This window comes from Carassius carassius, chromosome 48 (assembly GCF_963082965.1).
Source record: "Carassius carassius chromosome 48, fCarCar2.1, whole genome shotgun sequence".
Classification (NCBI taxonomy): Eukaryota; Metazoa; Chordata; class Actinopteri; order Cypriniformes; family Cyprinidae; genus Carassius; species Carassius carassius.
In genome coordinates this window covers 12,300,013-12,319,619 of record NC_081802.1, presented here as the reverse complement: position 1 = coordinate 12,319,619, position 19,607 = coordinate 12,300,013, and the positions used below count along the sequence as shown (strand labels likewise).

Sequence of the window (19,607 nt, the reverse complement as noted above, 5' to 3'; positions counted from 1 at the left end):
TAAAGGGTTTTAATTTCTCCATACTCAATACTGTGCCACGTGTTCACAAATGTCCTAGATCATCTTGCTTGACTCTCACTGAATAAACTTTACTCTGGTTGCATCACCCGCTGATATGTGAATGTCAGGTTATTTCTTAAAATACTTTCTGTTGCCTTTACCAAATTCAACAAGAAAGCGAAAGAAAACAGAGGAAGATGAGAAGGCCTCAGTCTTTTTTGGGATTTGCTCCTTTGCTCTTTCCTGTTATTGTGCGAGATGAAAGATATCAGATAAAACTTTATTTTATTTTAAACTAAAAATCCTTGTGGGCGGTCACAGGGGTGGTCTGATACAAAAGCTTCCTCCATTTAACTTTGGTAAATGATTCACTTTTTGATCCCCCACTATACAAATGCAGACCAAAAAAAAAAAAAATCAAAAAAAAAAAAAAAAACTACAGCTCAAGACAGTTTGTGAGGCGAGCTGAAAATGCGAGTTCCTGTACAAATCATCAGCTTTTCTTGCTTTCTGTTTTCTGTTACCTTTGTGCAAGGACAAGGTGAGTCTATTAATTTTCAGACGTAGAATGTTATACATATTATATATGCACATCCAACACTTTTTACTGACCTTAAGTGGTTTTAGAAGGTGATCTAGTTCATCTTTTTGTGTGTTATTTGTGCTTCTCAGAATGTCTTGGAGAGGACATTACATACAAAAACACACAACAAGTTTTAAATGTTTCATATGCTGATGGTGAATCAGTAAGCGTGAACTGCATGACAGGTTATATTGGCTTTTATAAGTTAAAGTATAAAAATGGACAATGGCTGATGTTCATTGCACAAAGATGCTCAAGTAAGAAAACAGCCAATATGACCACTTCATTTTTTATGAAATAAAAATTTGCACCTGAACAGATTGGCACTCATCACAGTTGTTTGATTTCTGTAGAGAAAAAATGTGGTCACCCAGGGGAAACACCAAATGGTAACTTTAAACTTGTAGAGGGAAAAGATTATACTTATGGAGCAACAGTGGAGTATACTTGCAAGAAAGGGTAAATGTACTTCATGCACAGCATTTTATTCGCTTCCCTCTGCTCTCTTTGTGAATTCAGTTCAAATATGTCCTCTTCAACTTGACACTTCTTCTACTTAAAAACTTTGTGTTTGGTTTGTAGGTACAAAATGATAAGCAGAATCAATCGGCGTCACTGTAGAATCAAAGGGTGGGATAATTCTGTCCCTGTCTGTGATTTTCATTGCATGGTACATGAAAACAATTCTAATCTATGAATGATACCATTGAAATTTCCGGCCAGCTCTGTGATAATTATTTACCCATCCAGAAGGTTTTTGAGGCACTTTCTGCCTGTCAATGCAGTTGTGCAAAATTTTCATGTTGGGAGATAAACATCGGAAGAAATCGGTAGAAAATTGGAAACTGACAGCTCCTGTTAATGATGTGCTTGAGTTGTACTTAATAGTGAGCGGCCTAGATGCTGGTGTGGGAAACAGGCGTTGCTCCAATGTTTAAATAACATTTCATGGAGAGCGATTTATCAGGAAACCCAACCTAAATCAGTTCATTTATTTCACAGAGGTGAGATGCCCTGTGATTCACACAGATGGAGAAGTGACTGCATCTGGCAACACAAAGGAAGGAACTTATGGCGATGTTATTCATTTTGAGTGTGTATCTTCTGACAAAAAGCTAGACAGAAATAGTGACATTCATTGTACGGAGAACGGAGTTTGGAGCGGGCCCGTTCCAAAATTCATAGTTTAATACCACAGTTTCTTGATTTATTTAAGGGTCAGTTGAAATGCTTAGAACCTTACATAACTAATCCTGGAAACATTGTGTATAGCACAGATACAATCCAAACATACACAAAGCAGTAGTCATATGTACTGTATAACTTTTTTTACATACTTGACATTTATTTGAACTTAGCTTTGCATTATGTCTTTACAGTAACTTGTCAGCTTGAGGTATCCGAACCTGAAGTAATAAGAACCATTCCAATGGGAAAAACAAATTTCAAAGCTGGAGAAACGGTGGTGATTATCTGTTCTGCCAAAAACCAGGCCTTTAATAAACAGGAAACATTTACTTGCACAAACAATGGGAAGTGGGATTACAAGCCTACTTGTAAGGGTAAGATAGTAGAGAAACACTTCAGGATTTACTGCTGAACTCACTGTGTTACCAAAAGCATGTGAATCTTGTTTCAGAGAGCAGATGTGAAGTTCCAATCAACCAGCACGTGTATCTCCCAAAATATTACTTTAGTGGAGATCTGAATTTGGGAGACAAGAGATCTTACAGTTGTGAGTCTGGATATCGTAAATTAGCTGAAGTGGTCACATGTACACGAGACGGATGGACACCAAAACCACTGTGTGCTGGTATGTTCTGTCCAATGTTAAAATCTTCAAAAAGTCATATAATTTAAATTCTATGATTATGTGGATGTTTGGTTTTTTTTTTAGAAATGATGTGTAATCCGCCAAAAATTCCAAATGCAGAGATTGTGGGACAACCGAGAGCAATCTACAGAATCAATTCAAAAATACAATATAAATGTCGTCCTGGATTTGAACCAGAGGAGCCTGTAGAAATTACTTGTAATCCCCAGGGCCAGTGGACAGGCATACAGCGATGCTCTGGTATGTTACAGCTTGATTTTATTTTATTACTTTTAACTTGTAAGATGCAATATAAATTCTGACTGAATGATCCATGTTTCATATGTGCAACTATGACCATACATCAGTTGAATTTTATATTAGCATAATACTAATAAAAAGGACTACCGTTAAAGTATTGTTTAGTATTCAAAAATAAATTATCTTCATATACAGATGGTACCTGTCAGGAGCAAGAACTCAAAAATATAAAAATTATATTTGGATATCCGAGCATCGCTTTACCTTATACACCTGGACATATCTTAGTTTTTCGATGCACTGATGACAACATGAGGTTTTACGGCCAACGTGCAATTGAATGCCTGCTAGATGGGAGGTGGAATTACCCATATCCACAATGTGGAGGTACTGACATATTCCACCAGCTTTGTTATAGAATGTGTTATACATGTCTATAAATCAGAAGCAAAGTGTTAATCAAATTTAATAATTTTCTTCTATCTGAACTACCATCAACATTAACACCTTACAATGAACTAATTGTATCTTATATATGTTTTGCTTCCTATAGGAAAGGTTCAGTGCTCCCAACCAACAAAGAACTTGCAGTTTGTGACACTGTCAGATGAGAAAACTGAATACAGCAACTTTGAGATACTGCAATACACATGCAATAATCCTTACAATCAAATTCCAAGAGGAGTTTTGATGTGCCACAATGGAAAATGGAACGGAACGTTTGATTGCAAAAGTGAGTCGCCAATAAATTTTGCTGTTAAAAGTTACTGCAGAAAGATCTGAGACATAGAAACATTCTCACAGATACACATTATTGGAAAATTGCCTACTTCCCTCTTCTCAAGTTTTAATTATGAGTTTGTCATGTTCAAGGCAAGTGCTTTGTTGTCTGAAGGAACAGGACTCATGGCCCATTCATGAGTTCATTCTTGCCTCTTTCTAGGGGCAATCTCATTAAAGCCAAAAAGTATAAAATATATTTAGTCAATATCCAAAAGGTTTTGAATAAAATGTATCATTCCATTCATTAGTAGCCATATAAACATTAGACAATATAGATATTAAGCTTGATGACAATTCTGCAGTCTCGGTCGAATAAATGCTATCTTCACTTTGTTCAATACATAACGTCAAGAGAAAGCAATGTAGATGCTGAAGGGAAAACAAATACAACTTTACAGAACTAAAGCTATGTTTCTCCCATCAACTCCAAAGGCATGTGAAGGCAGCATCAATCCTACATTATAGGCTATTTTCTGATGTGAGAACCCTAATGTGTGTCTGTATATTTAGTCTGTGCATTAGCTCTTAAAATGACAGCAGCCTAATATACCTGCTGCTGTCTGTCATTTAATGGTAATTAAACAACCCAGGACAAAAATAAAATCACTCACAGCTGGTGGCTAAATAGCATTTGTAGCATTAATAAAGATTTTAAAATATTGCATTTAATAGACTAATACTATACACTTTTATTTTATATTTGATTATTCAATTTCTGTACCTGAATACTTCTATGAGTCAGACTTAAAAACTTATAACACTGTTTATTTCATTTGTACCGTACCTTTTGTTTTGTTGTTTTTATTTGTGATACTGCTTGTAATTTGTTTATTTGTATTGAAACTGGAAATAATAACTGAAACATTTAAAAGAATATATTAGAACATGAGGTTACGCAAGTCAAAAAAAATATTATTTTTTATTTTATTTATTTTTTTGTGGTGGGACCAATGAAAATTTAACTGGGTCAACTTTGACACATGCCCCACTGGACCAGTAGAAACTAAACTTAGCATTAAGCCCTGCTCTTTCTAATTTAAAATGTGGAGAATGCTAGATCTAACAAGCCAAAGCAACTGATGAAAATAACCATCGTTTTTACCCTTCCAGTAAAAAAAATGTGCTTAAATGCAATGTTATTATAGTTTTGCTTTTTTAAATCATTGATTATCGTTTTCAATTTAGCTTTACATTTAAGTTTAGTTTTAGTTATTTTCATGAATGGTTTTGTTAGTTTTAGTTTAGTTTTTATTTTACAAACACATTTCTATTTAGTTTTGATTTTATTTCATTTCAGTTATTGTTTTAGTAATTATAGTTTAGCAGCTAACAGAACACTTCTAATGTATACCAAAGAAAGCAAAGCAAGACATTTATTTTCAGCAAAATGTAATGTTTGCACAGTTTACAGTTAACTCTTGATAAAAATAACATAGGTTTGAGATGCCAAAAAGAACCAAACAAATGCACCTTAAATGTACACAATACATGATGAACATGCATATGAACAAACATACATATTAAAGATTAAATCTTTTTGCGTTTGTGTGTATGTATTGAATATTAATTTAGCAAAAACAAACTAATACAATCTTAAAGGTTTCAAATGTGCATGTGTGTAGTGTTAATATTACTTGCACTAACAGACTAGAACACAATCTTCAAGTGTGTGCGTAGTGTTCAATTTTACTTTAAACAAACAGACCAGAATAAAATGTATTTATCAGTTAACTGATGTTGCTGTCAGCCTCACCTAACCTCACATGCATAAAGCGCCATCTACAGGTAAATGTATTATACAGCCTGTTTGGTTTTAAACCAAAACACGTCAGATTTTCCGCCATGGGATGAGAGCTTATTTATTATGAAAACAAATACTTATTTTTGATAACTATTATTTTATTTCAGTTAGTTTTTCAATAACTTTTGATAGTTTCGTTTCATTTGTTCAAAATTTTACATTTTATTTCAGTTAACGAAAATGTTTTTTTTTTAACTAATAGTTTTCATCTTAGTTTCAGTTTACGTTTACGAAAATAACCTTGCTCATAAAGTGACCATGTTGAATGGGATAATTAGCTGCTCCTCAGGTGGTTCCTTTTTGTCTCCATGTTGTACATAAAAATTTTGAAATGCATATCTATACCCATGGGTTATCCCTTACATACGGAGCCCCATTGTAATGGAGTTGATGCGGAAGCCGATGAGAACTACACAGTGAAACAAACACTTGATAAAGCAGAGTAAACTGGCAATCCTTCACAAAGATGCAATGTGGTGGCCAAGTTAATATGGCCGCCAAACAGGAAGTAGCTGCAGAAAAAGAGCTCACAGTCAAAACTCAGGCAAGAGCTCCCTCTGCTGGCCTGGCGTTACACCCGCACATGTCATTCAAGGAAAACATTAATAAATCGTGCGCACTTTTTAATAATTATTTTCCTCGATGTACTAAAAGGCCTACTCATCTTATACAACAGTTCATTAAGAATTTAATATTGCGTTATTTTATACAATGTTGTCTGTTTTGATCAATTTTGCCAGCCAGAATAAAAGCCAGATAAAGACAATGCAGAACTGTTCATCTCCGTGCAACCCACAGCAGCATTTCATTTCTTAATCCACGTTTTGAATGAATTTGGTGTACCATTTGGCACGTTGAACCATTGGCAAAAGGTTTTTTTTTTTATGTGCATATGTGTTGGCTTTGAAGTGGCGCTGCACAGACTGATCATTGTGTGACATCAACCAACAGTACCCGTGAGAGCGATTCTAAAGCACAAGGAGTCGTCTGCTCTCTAAGCTCTTGTGGTACTTTGATTTCACACACCAATCGGTCTGATGGTGATGATCCGTTTCAAGTTGAACAAGCCTAATGATTCAATGAACCATTCATAAAGAACCATTTACTTCACTCCTGAATTAATCAGCTATTTGAACGATTTAAATGAATGAATAAATGACTCAATGACTTGATCATTAAGACATTTACCAACACCAACTGGCGGTTTTAGTTTATTATTTAGAGTATTATTTCATTAAATAAATAATTTCACATTTTCATAGTAATAATACAACCCGAATTCCGGAAAAGTTGGGACGTTTTTTAAATTTTAATAAAATGAAAACTAAAAGACTTTCAAATCACATGAGCCAATATTTTATTCACAATAGAACATAGATAACATAGCAAATGTTTAAACTGAGAAAGTTTACAATTTTATGCACAAAATGAGCTCATTTCAATTTTGGTTTCTGCTACAGGTCTCAAAATAGTTGGGACGGGGCATGTTTACCATGGTGTAGCATCTCCTTTTCTTTTCAAAACAGTTTGAAGACGTCTGGGCATTGAGGCTATGAGTTGCTGGAGTTTTGCTGTTGGAATTTGGTCCCATTCTTGCCTTATATAGATTTCCAGCTGCTGAAGAGTTCGTGGTCGTCTTTGACGTATTTTTCGTTTAATGATGCGCCAAATGTTCTCTATAGGTGAAAGATCTGGACTGCAGGCAGGCCAGGTTAGCACCCGGACTCTTCTACGACAAAGCCATGCTGTTGTTATAGCTGCAGTATGTGGTTTTGCATTGTCCTGCTGAAATAAACAAGGCCTTCCCTGAAATAGACGTTGTTTGGAGGGAAGCATATGTTGCTCTAAAACCTTTATATACCTTTCAGCATTCACAGAGCCTTCCAAAACATGCAAGCTGCCCATACCGTATGCACTTATGCACCCCCATACCATCAGAGATGCTGGCTTTTGAACTGAACGCTGATAACATGCTGGAAGGTCTCCCTCCTCTTTAGCCCGGAGGACACGGCGTCCGTGATTTCCAACAAGAATGTCAAATTTGGACTCGTCTGACCATAAAACACTATTCCACTTTGAAATAGTCCATTTTAAATGAGCCTTGGCCCACAGGACACGACGGCGCTTCTGGACCATGTTCACATATGGCTTCCTTTTTGCATGATAGAGCTTTAGTTGGCATCTGCTGATGGCACGGCGGATTGTGTTTACCGACAGTGGTTTCTGAAAGTATTCCTGGGCCCATTTAGTAATGTCATTGACACAATCATGCCGATGAGTGATGCAGTGTCGTCTGAGAGCCCGAAGACCACGGGCATCCAATAAAGGTCTCCGGCCTTGTCCCTTACGCACAGAAATTTCTCCAGTTTCTCTGAATCTTTTGATGATGTTATGCACTGTAGATGATGAGATTTGCAAAGCCTTTGCAATTTGACGTTGAGGAACATTGTTTTTAAAGTTTTCCACAATTTTTTTACGCAGTCTTTCACAGATTGGAGAGCCTCTGCCCATCTTTACTTCTGAGAGACTCTGCTTCTCTAAGACAAAGCTTTTATAGCTAATCATGTTACAGACCTGATATCAATTAACTTAATTAATCACTAGATGTTCCTTCCAGCTGAATCTTTTCAAAACTGCTTGCTTTTTTAGCCATTTGTTGCCCCCGTGCCAACTTTTTTGAGACCTGTAGCAGGCATTAAATTTTAAATGAGCTAATTAAGTGGATAAAAGTGTAAAATTTCTCAGTTTAAACATTTGCAACGTTATCTATGTTCTATTGTGAATAAAATATTGGCTCATGTGATTTGAAATTCCTTTAGTTTTCATTTTATTAAAATTTAAAAAACGTCCCAACTTTTCTGGAATTCGGGTTGTAATAAAATTAAGAAAATAAATTATTTAAGTTATAGTTCACCCAACCAAAAATGAGAATTCTGTCATCTTTACTCACATGGTCCAAAAGAGTAGGCTATCTGTAATCAATTTTATCAAACAAAATATTTCTTGCTGAACATACTTTTTGTAATGCCTGTTTGATGCTTTACACAACATTTACTTTAAATGATCTTTTGGGAGTAATTTCTCCAAGTTTGATGTGTGATTAATTCAATTAATTAATCACCACATCATGTAATTAATTAGATTAAAAATTTAGTCTAGTCTAAATATATTTGAGCTATACTCCTAGAATCCGTGTTTTCATTATTATATGGTAGAGGGTGCTAGTACACATCTTCTGCACAGAATAAAAAAATTAAAAAAACAGATGAAGAAGAAAAAACAAAACAACAGATACGAACACTAATCTAACATGATCATCTGACATGAAACAGCATCAAAACTGTAACATTATGGAATAAAATGTTGACCGATGAAGAGGTAATAATTACAGTCAAGCTTTTGGGTGTTGATCGACTCCATCTACGTTTTGATTATCATTCTGAATCCAATTCATAGTTTTTTTTTATTTTTTCAGCTTTTTGTTCAGAATGTTATTTCTTTATTGTTTACTTTTTTATTAAACTTACCCACATTAAAGTGTTAAAAAAATAATGCATGCAGCTAGAATAAAATGTTTACAAGCAGATACCCTGATCTTTCTTTAAATGTTTTGTATGTTCAGATATTCATATAACAAAATTTACAAAATTAAAACCTAAATAGGGACATAGCAGTATACTTAAAGTATGATGTAAAGTTAACTTAAAAAAAAAAACTTATGAGTATACTTGCAGCACTACACGAATACTTATATTTGTATACTTGCTACGTAAAGTATACTTAAAAATATACTTGAACTTTACTTAAGTATACGTAATAAAATAAACTTGAAGTCTACTTTTTATTAAGGTTTTTTTTTTTCCTGTATGCCATGTCTCCGTACATTCCAAAAGGATGACGCATAAAAACTTGAATGGACATTATAATGCTGGATGTATAATGGATGTAAATGTAAATGTGATATTGTTTTTTTTTTTTTAGGTAGGACCTGTCCACCTCCTCCATATCTTCAACATGGAGACTACAGCATCAACAGTACAAAAGATGAAGTGATCACAGCAGTATCTTACACTTGCCAGTTTTACTATGTGCTTTCCAAGCAACAGGATGTTTATAAGTGTGTGGATGGGAAATGGGAGACTCCTCCAAAATGCCTGAGTGAGTCATTTTTGTCATTTTAATTTATGATAGATTTGTATTGTTTTTAATGTTATGTTTATGCTTGACTCTGTCATAGGACCTTGTGAAATTGATTACATTGTTGAGAAGTACAATCTACAGCTTCCTAAAGAAAAGGTCTACATAAGGCATGCTGAAAAGTATAGACTGAACTGTAGAGATGGATGGAACACTGGAAGTGAGATGAAAGCGTATGTGGATGTGTCGTGCTCCAACGGGAATCTGCAGATTGACAAAAGTTGTGAGTATTGTTTCATTTTCAGAACCTGAATTAGTCATATTGTTAATCTATACAATTATTGATTTGTTATTTATTTGGTTGTTTCTTTAGGTAACTAAGTTTTAACTGGACGGTGACTGAGGTACCCCATTAAGTAAAAATTAGACATTTATTTTTATACAAAAGAAGACATCCCTAAAAAGAGGTAATAAGAGATTTTGTCAGGTTTAACTCACTTCTGAGTATGAATGTATAGATTTGCCCCATAATAAATTTAAGTATCTACTGTCAGTTATCAAGTTCAGAGAAACTGTTCTCAGAGGACTCAAGTAAATCTGTAATATTATTGCAGTTTTTAATGTGTTTGGTAGGCCATTTTGTTTGTACAATGTGATCATGACAAACTATCAATATCACTCGAAATTTCTCACAGGAACCACTTGGTGGTAGAGTTGCTTCACGCTTTTTGGCAAAGCACTAAGACAATGTAATCATAACATTATGACTTTTTGTAAAGCTGCTATGTGAAACACTCTATACAAATAAATTTGCTTGAATTAGCCATTTTCCATTGATTGTTTATTTGGTGAAAAAAGGTAACAGTAACTGATCTTTAAGAAGTGACATAATTGGTTTTCTACTGCATGACAAATAGTTGTCACAAGTACATAATGTTTCATCCATTATTATAAAGCGATGAACACATACTTTAATTTCAGCCTTCAACCCTGTTACTGAACCTATGAAACAGTGATCAAATTAATAATTTTCTTTAATTTATAGGGAGTTTATCAAACCTTTGGTCCAAAGCTACTGTAGCACCTGAGCTTAATTTTATGGGAAATGTAAAACCTTGTTGCTTATTTTGGATTTTTTATGAATAGTAACTAAAACTGCTCAAATAATGTTAAGTTTTTCATTTATGATAAATGTTAAAGTTCGGGGGGGGGGGGGGGGTGAGGGGTTGGGGAACACTCATTTTGAACCTTTTGAATGAGCCAAAACTCAGCAAACACAAATATTTGCATACAAAGTAAAAGACCTTTGAGTTTAACATATCAGTGTTTATCAATCGCCCACAGTGTGAGATCCAGTAAATGACGTCCAACTTGTACGAGAAGAAAAAACAACAACAAAAAAAGAACCAATACTTATATAGTCAGTGTAAGAGGATCATCTATGACATACGGGGACAACAACATGTTTTTTTTTTTTTTTTTTTGCATTATGTATCAAAATCTTTATCTATCTCAGATTTCAATTGCAGTTACAGATATATTTTGCAATGTGTAATTGCAAGTTTGTATATTCTGAAACTTCTGTCATCTCACTCATTTCTGTAGATTTTTTTTCTTTACAATGCTTTGTGGGACAGATACATTTATCAAATACTGTTCTTCTTAAAATATAATATACACTAACCAGAGGAAAAACATAAATGAAAAAAATGATCAGGTGTAATCTGTACAGCACAGCAATTAAAACATTGATTATTTTGCAACTTACTTTTTGCTTCCTGTTTAACTGTATATTACTTAAATGTGACTTCAGAAGTTTGACCTCTCAAACCTGTCTTTTGGTTTATCAAATGTGAATTTCAGTAATAATTGTTGTACACAGAGAGGTCTTTGTTAAAAGTGATGTCTTGTTGTTGATCCACAAAAAAGCAAGGGTTTCAGAGAACTCAAAACTAGAGTTTCTATAAAAATCTTTAGCTTCATATTTCAGTAGTTTTCATTAGGTTGTCGACAAAGTGAAGGCGGTTTATTATTTGTAATGTCATTTTTCTTTTTTATTTAAATGTTATAAATATTGAAATGCACTTCTTAAAACGTAGAAATATCAAAAAAATACACTTAAATAACCTCCTGTGTATTCAGCTGACAAATGTAAACGTCAGAAAAACCTTTTGTTTTAATCAAAATATATTTGAGCATGTTCATGGAATGGTCTGATGTAAAAGCATCCACCTTTTGACTTTAGTAAATTATTAACTTTTTAATCCCCCATCATACAAACAGAGACCTAAATCAGAAAACAAAAGCATTTGTGATATGAACTGAAAATGAGAGTTCCTGTACAAATCATACATTTTTCCTGTATATCGTGTTATATAAAGTATGGTGAATATTCTGTACTAGAGATGGTTTTTGGTAAATACACCATTTAATTTTGTAAACAACACATATAATCACCATGGTTGTTTTAATTAAGACATTAACTTTTAGTCATATTAATGAAATTCAGTTGATGATGAAGAGCAGGCAGAAAACTGCATTAGAAGAGACTGCATGAATCCATGCACAACTGAAGGAGATGAATCAAGGAAAGATCAACATGAATTCTGTTCTGTATTATAATGAAGATGATCATGCACATTACTGATGTTTAACACCTAAGGAGGACAAAGATGATACATTTTTTATGAATTAGGTCTTTTATATTATGATTCTTTGCATTGCATGAATTGCATGGCTTGTGCACCATAAACTGCACATGGTCGCACATTGTCTTACTGAATGACACATTGGCCTTGTGTAATAGTATAATGAAGTGTCACAATATGTATTTGTTGTCTTTGTTTACTGTCAGCACTGTATTCTTGCTCTTGATCTAATGAAATAAATTGAGCTCTTTCCAAATGGGCACTTATGCAGTTTTTTTGGTGTCTTAATTCTAAGATAAGTATGACTTCCAATTTACATAGTGGTATGTTTTTGAAAAGACAACCTAAAAAATATGTCTAACAGTTTGTTGCCAATGATGAGAATATATCTGTTCATTGTTTCCTGCTCTCCCATCCCCAGGGGCCCAGTAGAATCATCTGGAAGAGCAAAACAATTTACATTTCAAATGGCTGTAAATCAAAATCTGAATATAGTTTTAAAAGAAAATTGGCAGGACAACTGCTTATGCTATGTTTACTAAGTAAACTAAGTAATGTTTACTAAGTTTACTAAGTAATGTTTACTAAGTAAATAGGTTTTGCAAGTTCAACATGGGTTATAGGTCGAAAGTTGAATGAACGAGTACTTTTGTCCTTTTGATTTCTTACAGGATGAGTTGTTGTTGCCCATAACACGCTAGCATTCTGCTAATGAATGCTGATTGGTCAGTGAAGGACTGATTACGACCAGAGATACCGCTTGATGGCATCCGAATCAGAATCAGCAGGATCAGAATGTTAAGGCGGACTTTTTCATCCAAGTTTTTCTTTTCAACACAGGCTAAAGACAGAAATGTGGTGCATGTGGAGTATGCTTGGTCTTTCTGTTTTTAGAGGCAATGTGTGTTGCAAAACTCATAGCGAATATGAGACTAAATGGATAACCGTGGTCTCAGTCTGAGGTCTCAGTCAGTCCAGTACAGACAATAACTCTTTCATGTTTTAGGAAGGGATCTAAATTACAAAAGTTACAAAAACTGTATAACAGAAAGTCATCATCCGGCAACGGCCCTACCGTGTCCCAGAGGCTCGTCGGCAGGCTATTGAAGAGGAAATTCAACAAATGCTGAAGTTAGGGGTAATTGAGCCATCAAACAGCCCTTGGTCCAGCCCTATCAATATGGTCCCCAAGCCCGACGGCACCCTCCGCTTCTGCAATGACTTCCGCCGCCTGAACGAGGTCTCGACGTTCGACGGCTACCCCATGCCTCGGGTTGATGAACTTCTCGATCGCCTGGGAAGGGCCCGCAATATTTCCACCCTGGACCTCACCAAGGGATACTGGCAGGTTCCCCTATCTGTAGCCGCCAAGCCCAAGACCGCCTTCAGTACCCCTGGTGGGCACTGGCAATACCGGACCCTCCCGTTCGGCCTACATGGGGCCCCAGCCACGTTCCAACGTATGATGGACCTCTTACTGCGGCCTCACCAGGCCTATGCCGCAGCATACCTGGATGACGTGGTCATCCACTCCGAGCGCTGGGAAGACCACCTGGACCGTCTGTGGAGGGTGCTGATGGAGCTAATCCCCGGAAGTGCCATCTGGGCTTGACAGAGGCAAAGTACCTGGGCTTCCAAGTCGGATGGGGACTCATCCGACCACAGGAGAAGAAGGTCGAAGCGATATGGTCTGCACCCAGACCCAGCACAAAGACCCATGTATGAGCGTTTTTGTGAGTGTGACGAGCTTCCCGATTCCACATCAGCGTCGCCCTAGTAATTCACAAGGAGCACCGGCTCGAGGCTCATCACGGGCTGATCGCCCGCACCTGCCTCTCATCAGCCGGGCCTCATATAAACATCATGCACACAGGAAAAGGGTGAGAAGCCTCTCCACAAGCTAGCACACTGACTCTCCTCTCTCTGCCTTCCAGAAAGCAGCCTGTGACTGGAAGACATTGCCACGAGCACTCCACACTCACCTGCACCTGGACCCGAGTGAGAGCACCTGTGCACGCCGAATCACCGCCATCACCCCCGCAACCCTTCACTGTATAATAAAATCCACCCTCCGGGGCTTTACACTTGAGTTTGCTCCTGCGTATTCCTTCCACCCCGCCACAATATATATATATATATATATATATATATATATATATATATATATATATATATATATATATATTAGTTATAAAATGTATAGGAAGTTTATCAAACCTTTGGTCCAAAACTACCGTAGCACCAGAAGCTTAACTCTACGCTAAATGTAAAACCTTGTTGCTCATTCTGGAATTTTTTTTTATGAATAGAAAATAAAACTGCTCATATAATGTTTACTTCTACATTAAGGATGAATGTCAAATTCAGCCTTTTGAATGAGCCAAAACTCAGCAAACACATCTATTTACATACAAAGTAAAAGACCTTTGAGTTTAACATATCAGTGTTTATCAATCGCCCACAGTGTAAGATCCAGTAAATGACATCCAACTTGTGCAAAAAAAGTTTTTTTTAAAAATGAGGAGATGAGGAGGATCATCTAGGTCATATGAGGACAACAATAAAAAATTTTCATTAAGTATCAATGTCTTTATCAATGTCTCAGCTTTTTCCACTGCAGTATTGCAATCGCAATTACAGATATATTTTGCAATGTGTTATTGCAAGCTTGTATATTCTGAAACATCTGTCATCTCACTCATTTCTGTAATTTTATTTTATTTTTCTTTACAATGCTTTGTGGGACAGATTCATTTATCAAATACTGTTCTTCTTGAAATATAAAGTACACTTACCAGATAAAAAAAAATTATCATGCGTAATCTGTACAGCACAGCAACTAAAACATAAATTATTTTTGCAACTTACTTTTTGCTTCCTGTTTAACTGTATGTTACTTTGAAGTCGATTAACGTTTATACGCGTTATGAGGCATTATCTCATGATAACACCAAAAAGAACTTAAATTGCACTTTCAGTTTTGATAGTAAAGATAAGAGCAATACATCAATCAAATCTGTAAAGGGTCTACTTTTTTTGTATACAAAAAAAGCTTGAATATGCCCACACAACAGAAGACAACGCAGTGAGTGTTACGGTACACAGGCGTTGCAGGACCTCCGCAACGTGGTGACGATGTTCCGCTAGGCTCCGGGAGTAAATGAGGATATCATCAATGTAGACAAGGACGAACTAGTGGAGTAACTCCCGGAGCACCTCATGAATGAAGTCCTGGAATACGGAGGGGACATTGACTAGACCATACGGCATGACAAGCTATTCATAGTGGCCAGTAGGGGTGATAAACGCTGTCTTCCACTCGTCCCCCTCATGTATCCAGATGAGGTTGTATGCACTGTGGAGGTCCAACTTGGTGAAGACAGTGGCACAACGGAGATGTTCCAGGGCAGCAGGGACAAGAGGAAGGGGATAGCGGAACTTGACAGTGATATTGTTCAGTGATCGGTAATCTATGCAGGGCCGCAAGCCTCCGTCCTTTTTCTCCACGAAGAAGAAACTGGAAGCAGCAGGGGAGGTAGATGGACGGATGTAACCTTGCGCCTGTAAGCGGACTGACACAGCGATGAATACATCTTCTACTCAAGGGTTTACTGGTTATTGAATGGACCTGGTAGGCTGACGGCGTTGCAATGGTAGTGAGATTGATCTGGCAGCAGAGGGCGCCAGAGATGAAGTTGCCGGCTGACCCAGAATCGTGAAGGTCAGAAACTGGAAGAGAGATGTCAGCAGCAGTATAGTGGTGAGTGGTTTCATTTGATACTTGAGAATCACCATGGGACGAAGAGAGGGTACAGGGCATATGGAGATGATATGCCCCGGGGATCCTCAATAGAGGCAGAGATCCTTGGCCAGCCGCCTTTGCCGTTCCACAGCAGAGAGTCTGTTTGAGTCGATGAGCATGGGTTCGCTGGCTGGTTCTGGGGAGCTGATGGTCTCTGGATGGCAGAGGGGTGAGTTGGTGTACAACTGGCCCTGGTGCTCTTTGAGGCACGATTGCATATGAGTGGCGAAGCGGATGGATAGTTGGATGAAGCGTTCAAGGCTTGCTCATTCCATCCGCTAGTGGCCGCAAGAGTCCTGAACTTAAGAGCATATTCATTGACAGACATTTAGAATAAGACCGGATGACAGAGTTATTTTGTGTCCAAAGGGAATCGGCCCACTGAAGCGCTTTACCTTGAAGTTGTGAAATCAGGAAGGCCACTTTAGATCAATCAGTGGGGTACAAGTGCGGTTGCATCTCCAGGACCAGTGAGAATTGGAGTAAGAATCCGCTGCAATCCTCCGCCAAACCAGAGAAGGGCGCCGGCTTAGCCATGGGACTTGCATGCACGGCGGGTGAAGAAGCGGTGGTGTTGTTACCGGAAGTGCTTGCAGGTGATGGGGATGCCAGAAGGGAATCCGGAGGTTGAGAATACAAGACGCTGAAGGTAGAGGACACACACACGCACACGATGGAGACAGGAAGACGCTGGAGAGAGGTAAGCAGAGTTATGGTTAGTCCTTAGAGTACGTGTGTCCTTAGAGTACGCTTACTGAGTGCGTGTGCGTGGTATTTATGGGAGTGGCTTGATTGCAGGTGGATGAGGAGCAGGTGGGTGTGATTAGTATTCCGGTGAGGGTGTGCGCTGTGATAGGTTGGTGTTGGAGCCTGGCGTGTCTGTTACAGCGGGACTGTTCTTCAAGTTTTTTATTTTATTTTACTGTTTGCTTTGTGATGAGAGGAATTAGACATAATTCACCCCAAAAAGATGTGATGTGGTTGAGGATTTGAGGTTTGGATTTCCTCAGAAAAAAAAATGAAGCACTTTATTCAGCAGAGATCATAAACATGAGTAAGTCTCTTTTTATTTATTTATATACTTGCACTAGTTTTCATATAACGTGTAAACATTTTACTAGTTAGACTTTTCCCAAAGACTTTTTCCAACCTTTAATTCATGACTAAATGTATAATCAAGTGAAACATTATGAAGTTTCAATAACAATATACAATACTATACCATTCAAAAGCTTCATGTAAATGATATAAATGTAACAAATAAATGTAACTGTAACAAATGTAAAACATGCTGCAAGCTGCTATTTCAATTTTTCCCCTCTAAAAAACCTGAAAAAAATATTCTCAGCTCTTTTCAACATTAATAATAATAATAATAATAATAATAATGATGATGATAATAACAATAAATGTTTTTTTTTTTTTGTAGAAAATAAGATTGTTAAAAGGATTTCTGAAGGAGTGTGTGACTGGAGTAATGATGCTAAAAATTAAGTTTCAAAGTCAACTTTGATTGTTCCTAATAAACTGTTTAACTGCACTCCCAAGTGGATATTAAATTATGTTGTGGGATAATTAAATATATTCTAAATAAATTAAAAACATAAAATTATTTCGTCACATTCTTTCTTGTAACTCCTCCCTCTCAGTGACACTCAGCTGACTGAAAGGCTCATTATGCAGCTCATTATGCAGGCTTTTGTCTTCTCAGGTGTAAATCACAATGATATTCATGATAGTTGAAGCCTACTCACATATGACTTTTACCAACAAAAAGTGTCTTAGAAAATTTAAATCAATATATTGTTTTCTGTGAGTGAGTAAACAAGATGATTTTCACATAATTTAGAAAGAAAATTCTAGGCTACAAGCTCCAGTTCTCAAAAGTCCCGGGAATCAATGTTCTGTATGTGTTTTATTGCCTTATTCAATTGATTTAACATTTTTAGTTTTTCACTAACCACGAATAACCTTTTTTTTCTCAAAAATACAATCATGTACATACATGCTGCTCACATATTATTATAGCCCAGTGTGTGCTGTTTACAGTGAGACTAGACTTTAGCCATTTAGATGTGTATAAGAAACTGAAAAAAGCACAAATGTCAGGGCATGACAAAACTTCTCCAGGATCCAAAAATACCCTTAGAATCCAGAGGGTGAAATGTGACTTTAGAAGTTTGACCTCTCAAACCTGTCTTCTGGTTTGTCAAATGTGAATTGCAGTAAATATTGTTATACACAGAAAGGTCTTTTTGTTGATCCACAAGCAAGCAAGAGTTTCAGAGACAAAGACCAAAAAGTTCTTAAGTGAACAAAACTATTTCTATAAAAATCTTTAGCTGCATATTTCAGTTGTTTTCATTAGGTTGTCGACGAAGTCAAGGAAATTCACTATTTGTGATGTCATTTTTCTTTTCAATTTGATTTAATTGACTTCAATTTAAATGTTATACATATTGTAATGCACTTCTTAAAATGTAGAAATACCCCAAAATACACTTATTCTGTATAACCTCCTGTGTGTTCAGTTGACAAATGTAAACGTCGGACACATCTTTTGTTTTAATCAAAATATAATTGTGCATGTTCATGGAGTGATCTGATGTAAAAACATCCACCTTTTGAGTTTAGTAAATGATTACATTTTTGATCCCCCATCATAAATCAGAAAACAAAAGCATGTGTGAGATGAACTGAAAATGAGAGTTCCTGTACAAATCATTCATTTTTCCTATTTCCTGTTTTCTGTTATACCTTTGTGCAAAGTCAAGCTGAGTTTATTAATTTTATTAAGTAGAATAATATATAATATGTGCTCCTGTTTGTGTACTAATTGGTGTATTAATTGGTGTTGTTTGATTTAGGGGCAATTGTGGCCTAATTGTTGGAGAGTTGGATTTGTAACCTGAAAGTCAAAGGTTTGAGTCTCAGTACCAGCAGAAATTGGGAGTTAAGATTGTCTAGTGTGAGCACACCCTAATTATTCTCCCAGATCCCTCACACACAAGTCTCTACCCACATAGGAAGTGTCCCTGCTGTGATGGGATCTATGATGATTTAATCAAAAATGTGGAATGTTGCTGTAGACTGTATTATAAAATATTTTGCAAATAAGTGCACATGATGAAGTGTACAAGATTGTCTGTGGACACTACAAAATTCTGCTCAAAGTAAATCAAAATTTGTCTGATACGAATATTTGTTTAGGTAAGATCTGTCCACCTCCTCCATATCTTCAACATGGAGACTACAGCATCAACAGTACAAAAGATGAAGTGATCACAGCAGTATCTTATGCTTGCCAGTTTTACTATGTGCTCACCAAGCAACAGGATGTTATAAGTGTGTGGATGGGAAATGGGAGACTCCTCCGAAATGCCTGAGTGAGTCATTTTTGTCATTTTAATTTGTGATAATTTTGTACTATTTTAATGTTGTTGTTTTTTGTTTTGTTTTTTGTGTCTGTCTTAGGACCTTGTGAAATTGATTACATTGTTAAGAGGTACAATCTACAGCTTCCTAAAGAAAAGGTCTACATAAGGCATGCTGAAAAGTATAGACTGAACTGTAGCGATGGATGGAACACTGGAAGTGAGATGAAAGCGTATGTGGATGTGTCGTGCTCCAACGGGAATCTGCAGATTGACAAAAGTTGTGAGTACAATTGTTTCTCACTTTTTCAGATTGTTTTCAGTTTATATACATATTTATGTGTTTGTTTGTTTTTTGTTTAGTTGTTTTTTGGCAGGTGATATACACAATAAATGAAAATAACC

At 36.4% G+C, this 19,607-nt stretch overlaps 1 protein-coding gene across 2 annotated transcripts; it reads left to right on the top strand.

Annotated features, from left to right (window-relative positions):
• The first annotated feature begins 347 nt into the window (after positions 1-347).
• On the top strand, positions 348-19,475 carry cfhl3 (complement factor H like 3). 2 transcript variants are annotated; one of them, XM_059544157.1, is made up of 8 exons: positions 348-541; positions 1,963-2,145; positions 2,223-2,396; positions 2,481-2,657; positions 2,853-3,044; positions 3,211-3,390; positions 19,039-19,214; positions 19,303-19,475. In XM_059544157.1, the coding sequence occupies exons 1-7, from the start codon at positions 472-474 to the stop codon at positions 19,212-19,214; spliced, it is 1,152 nt and encodes a 383-aa protein (XP_059400140.1). In that variant the 5' UTR covers positions 348-471; the 3' UTR covers positions 19,303-19,475. The 2 variants fall into 2 exon arrangements, with proteins under 2 accessions (XP_059400140.1, XP_059400139.1); XM_059544156.1 differs by lacking the exons at positions 19,039-19,214; positions 19,303-19,475 and adding exons at positions 9,223-9,399; positions 9,479-10,205 and having other exon boundaries at positions 355-541.
• Positions 19,476-19,607: the final 132 nt, after the last annotated feature.

What these genes read in the sequence shown, in the direction of transcription:
- cfhl3 (XM_059544156.1), top strand. Translation starts at nt 472, where the DNA reads ATGCGAGTTCCTGTACAAATCATCAGCTTTTCTTGCTTTCTGTTTTCT. An exon ending in TACCTTTGTGCAAGGACAAG is followed by an intron (nt 542 to 1,962) that starts GTGAGTCTATTA and finishes ATGTCTTTACAG; the next exon opens with TAACTTGTCAGCTTGAGGTA. An exon ending in ACCAAAACCACTGTGTGCTG is followed by an intron (nt 2,397 to 2,480) that starts GTATGTTCTGTC and finishes TTTTTTTTTTAG; the next exon opens with AAATGATGTGTAATCCGCCA.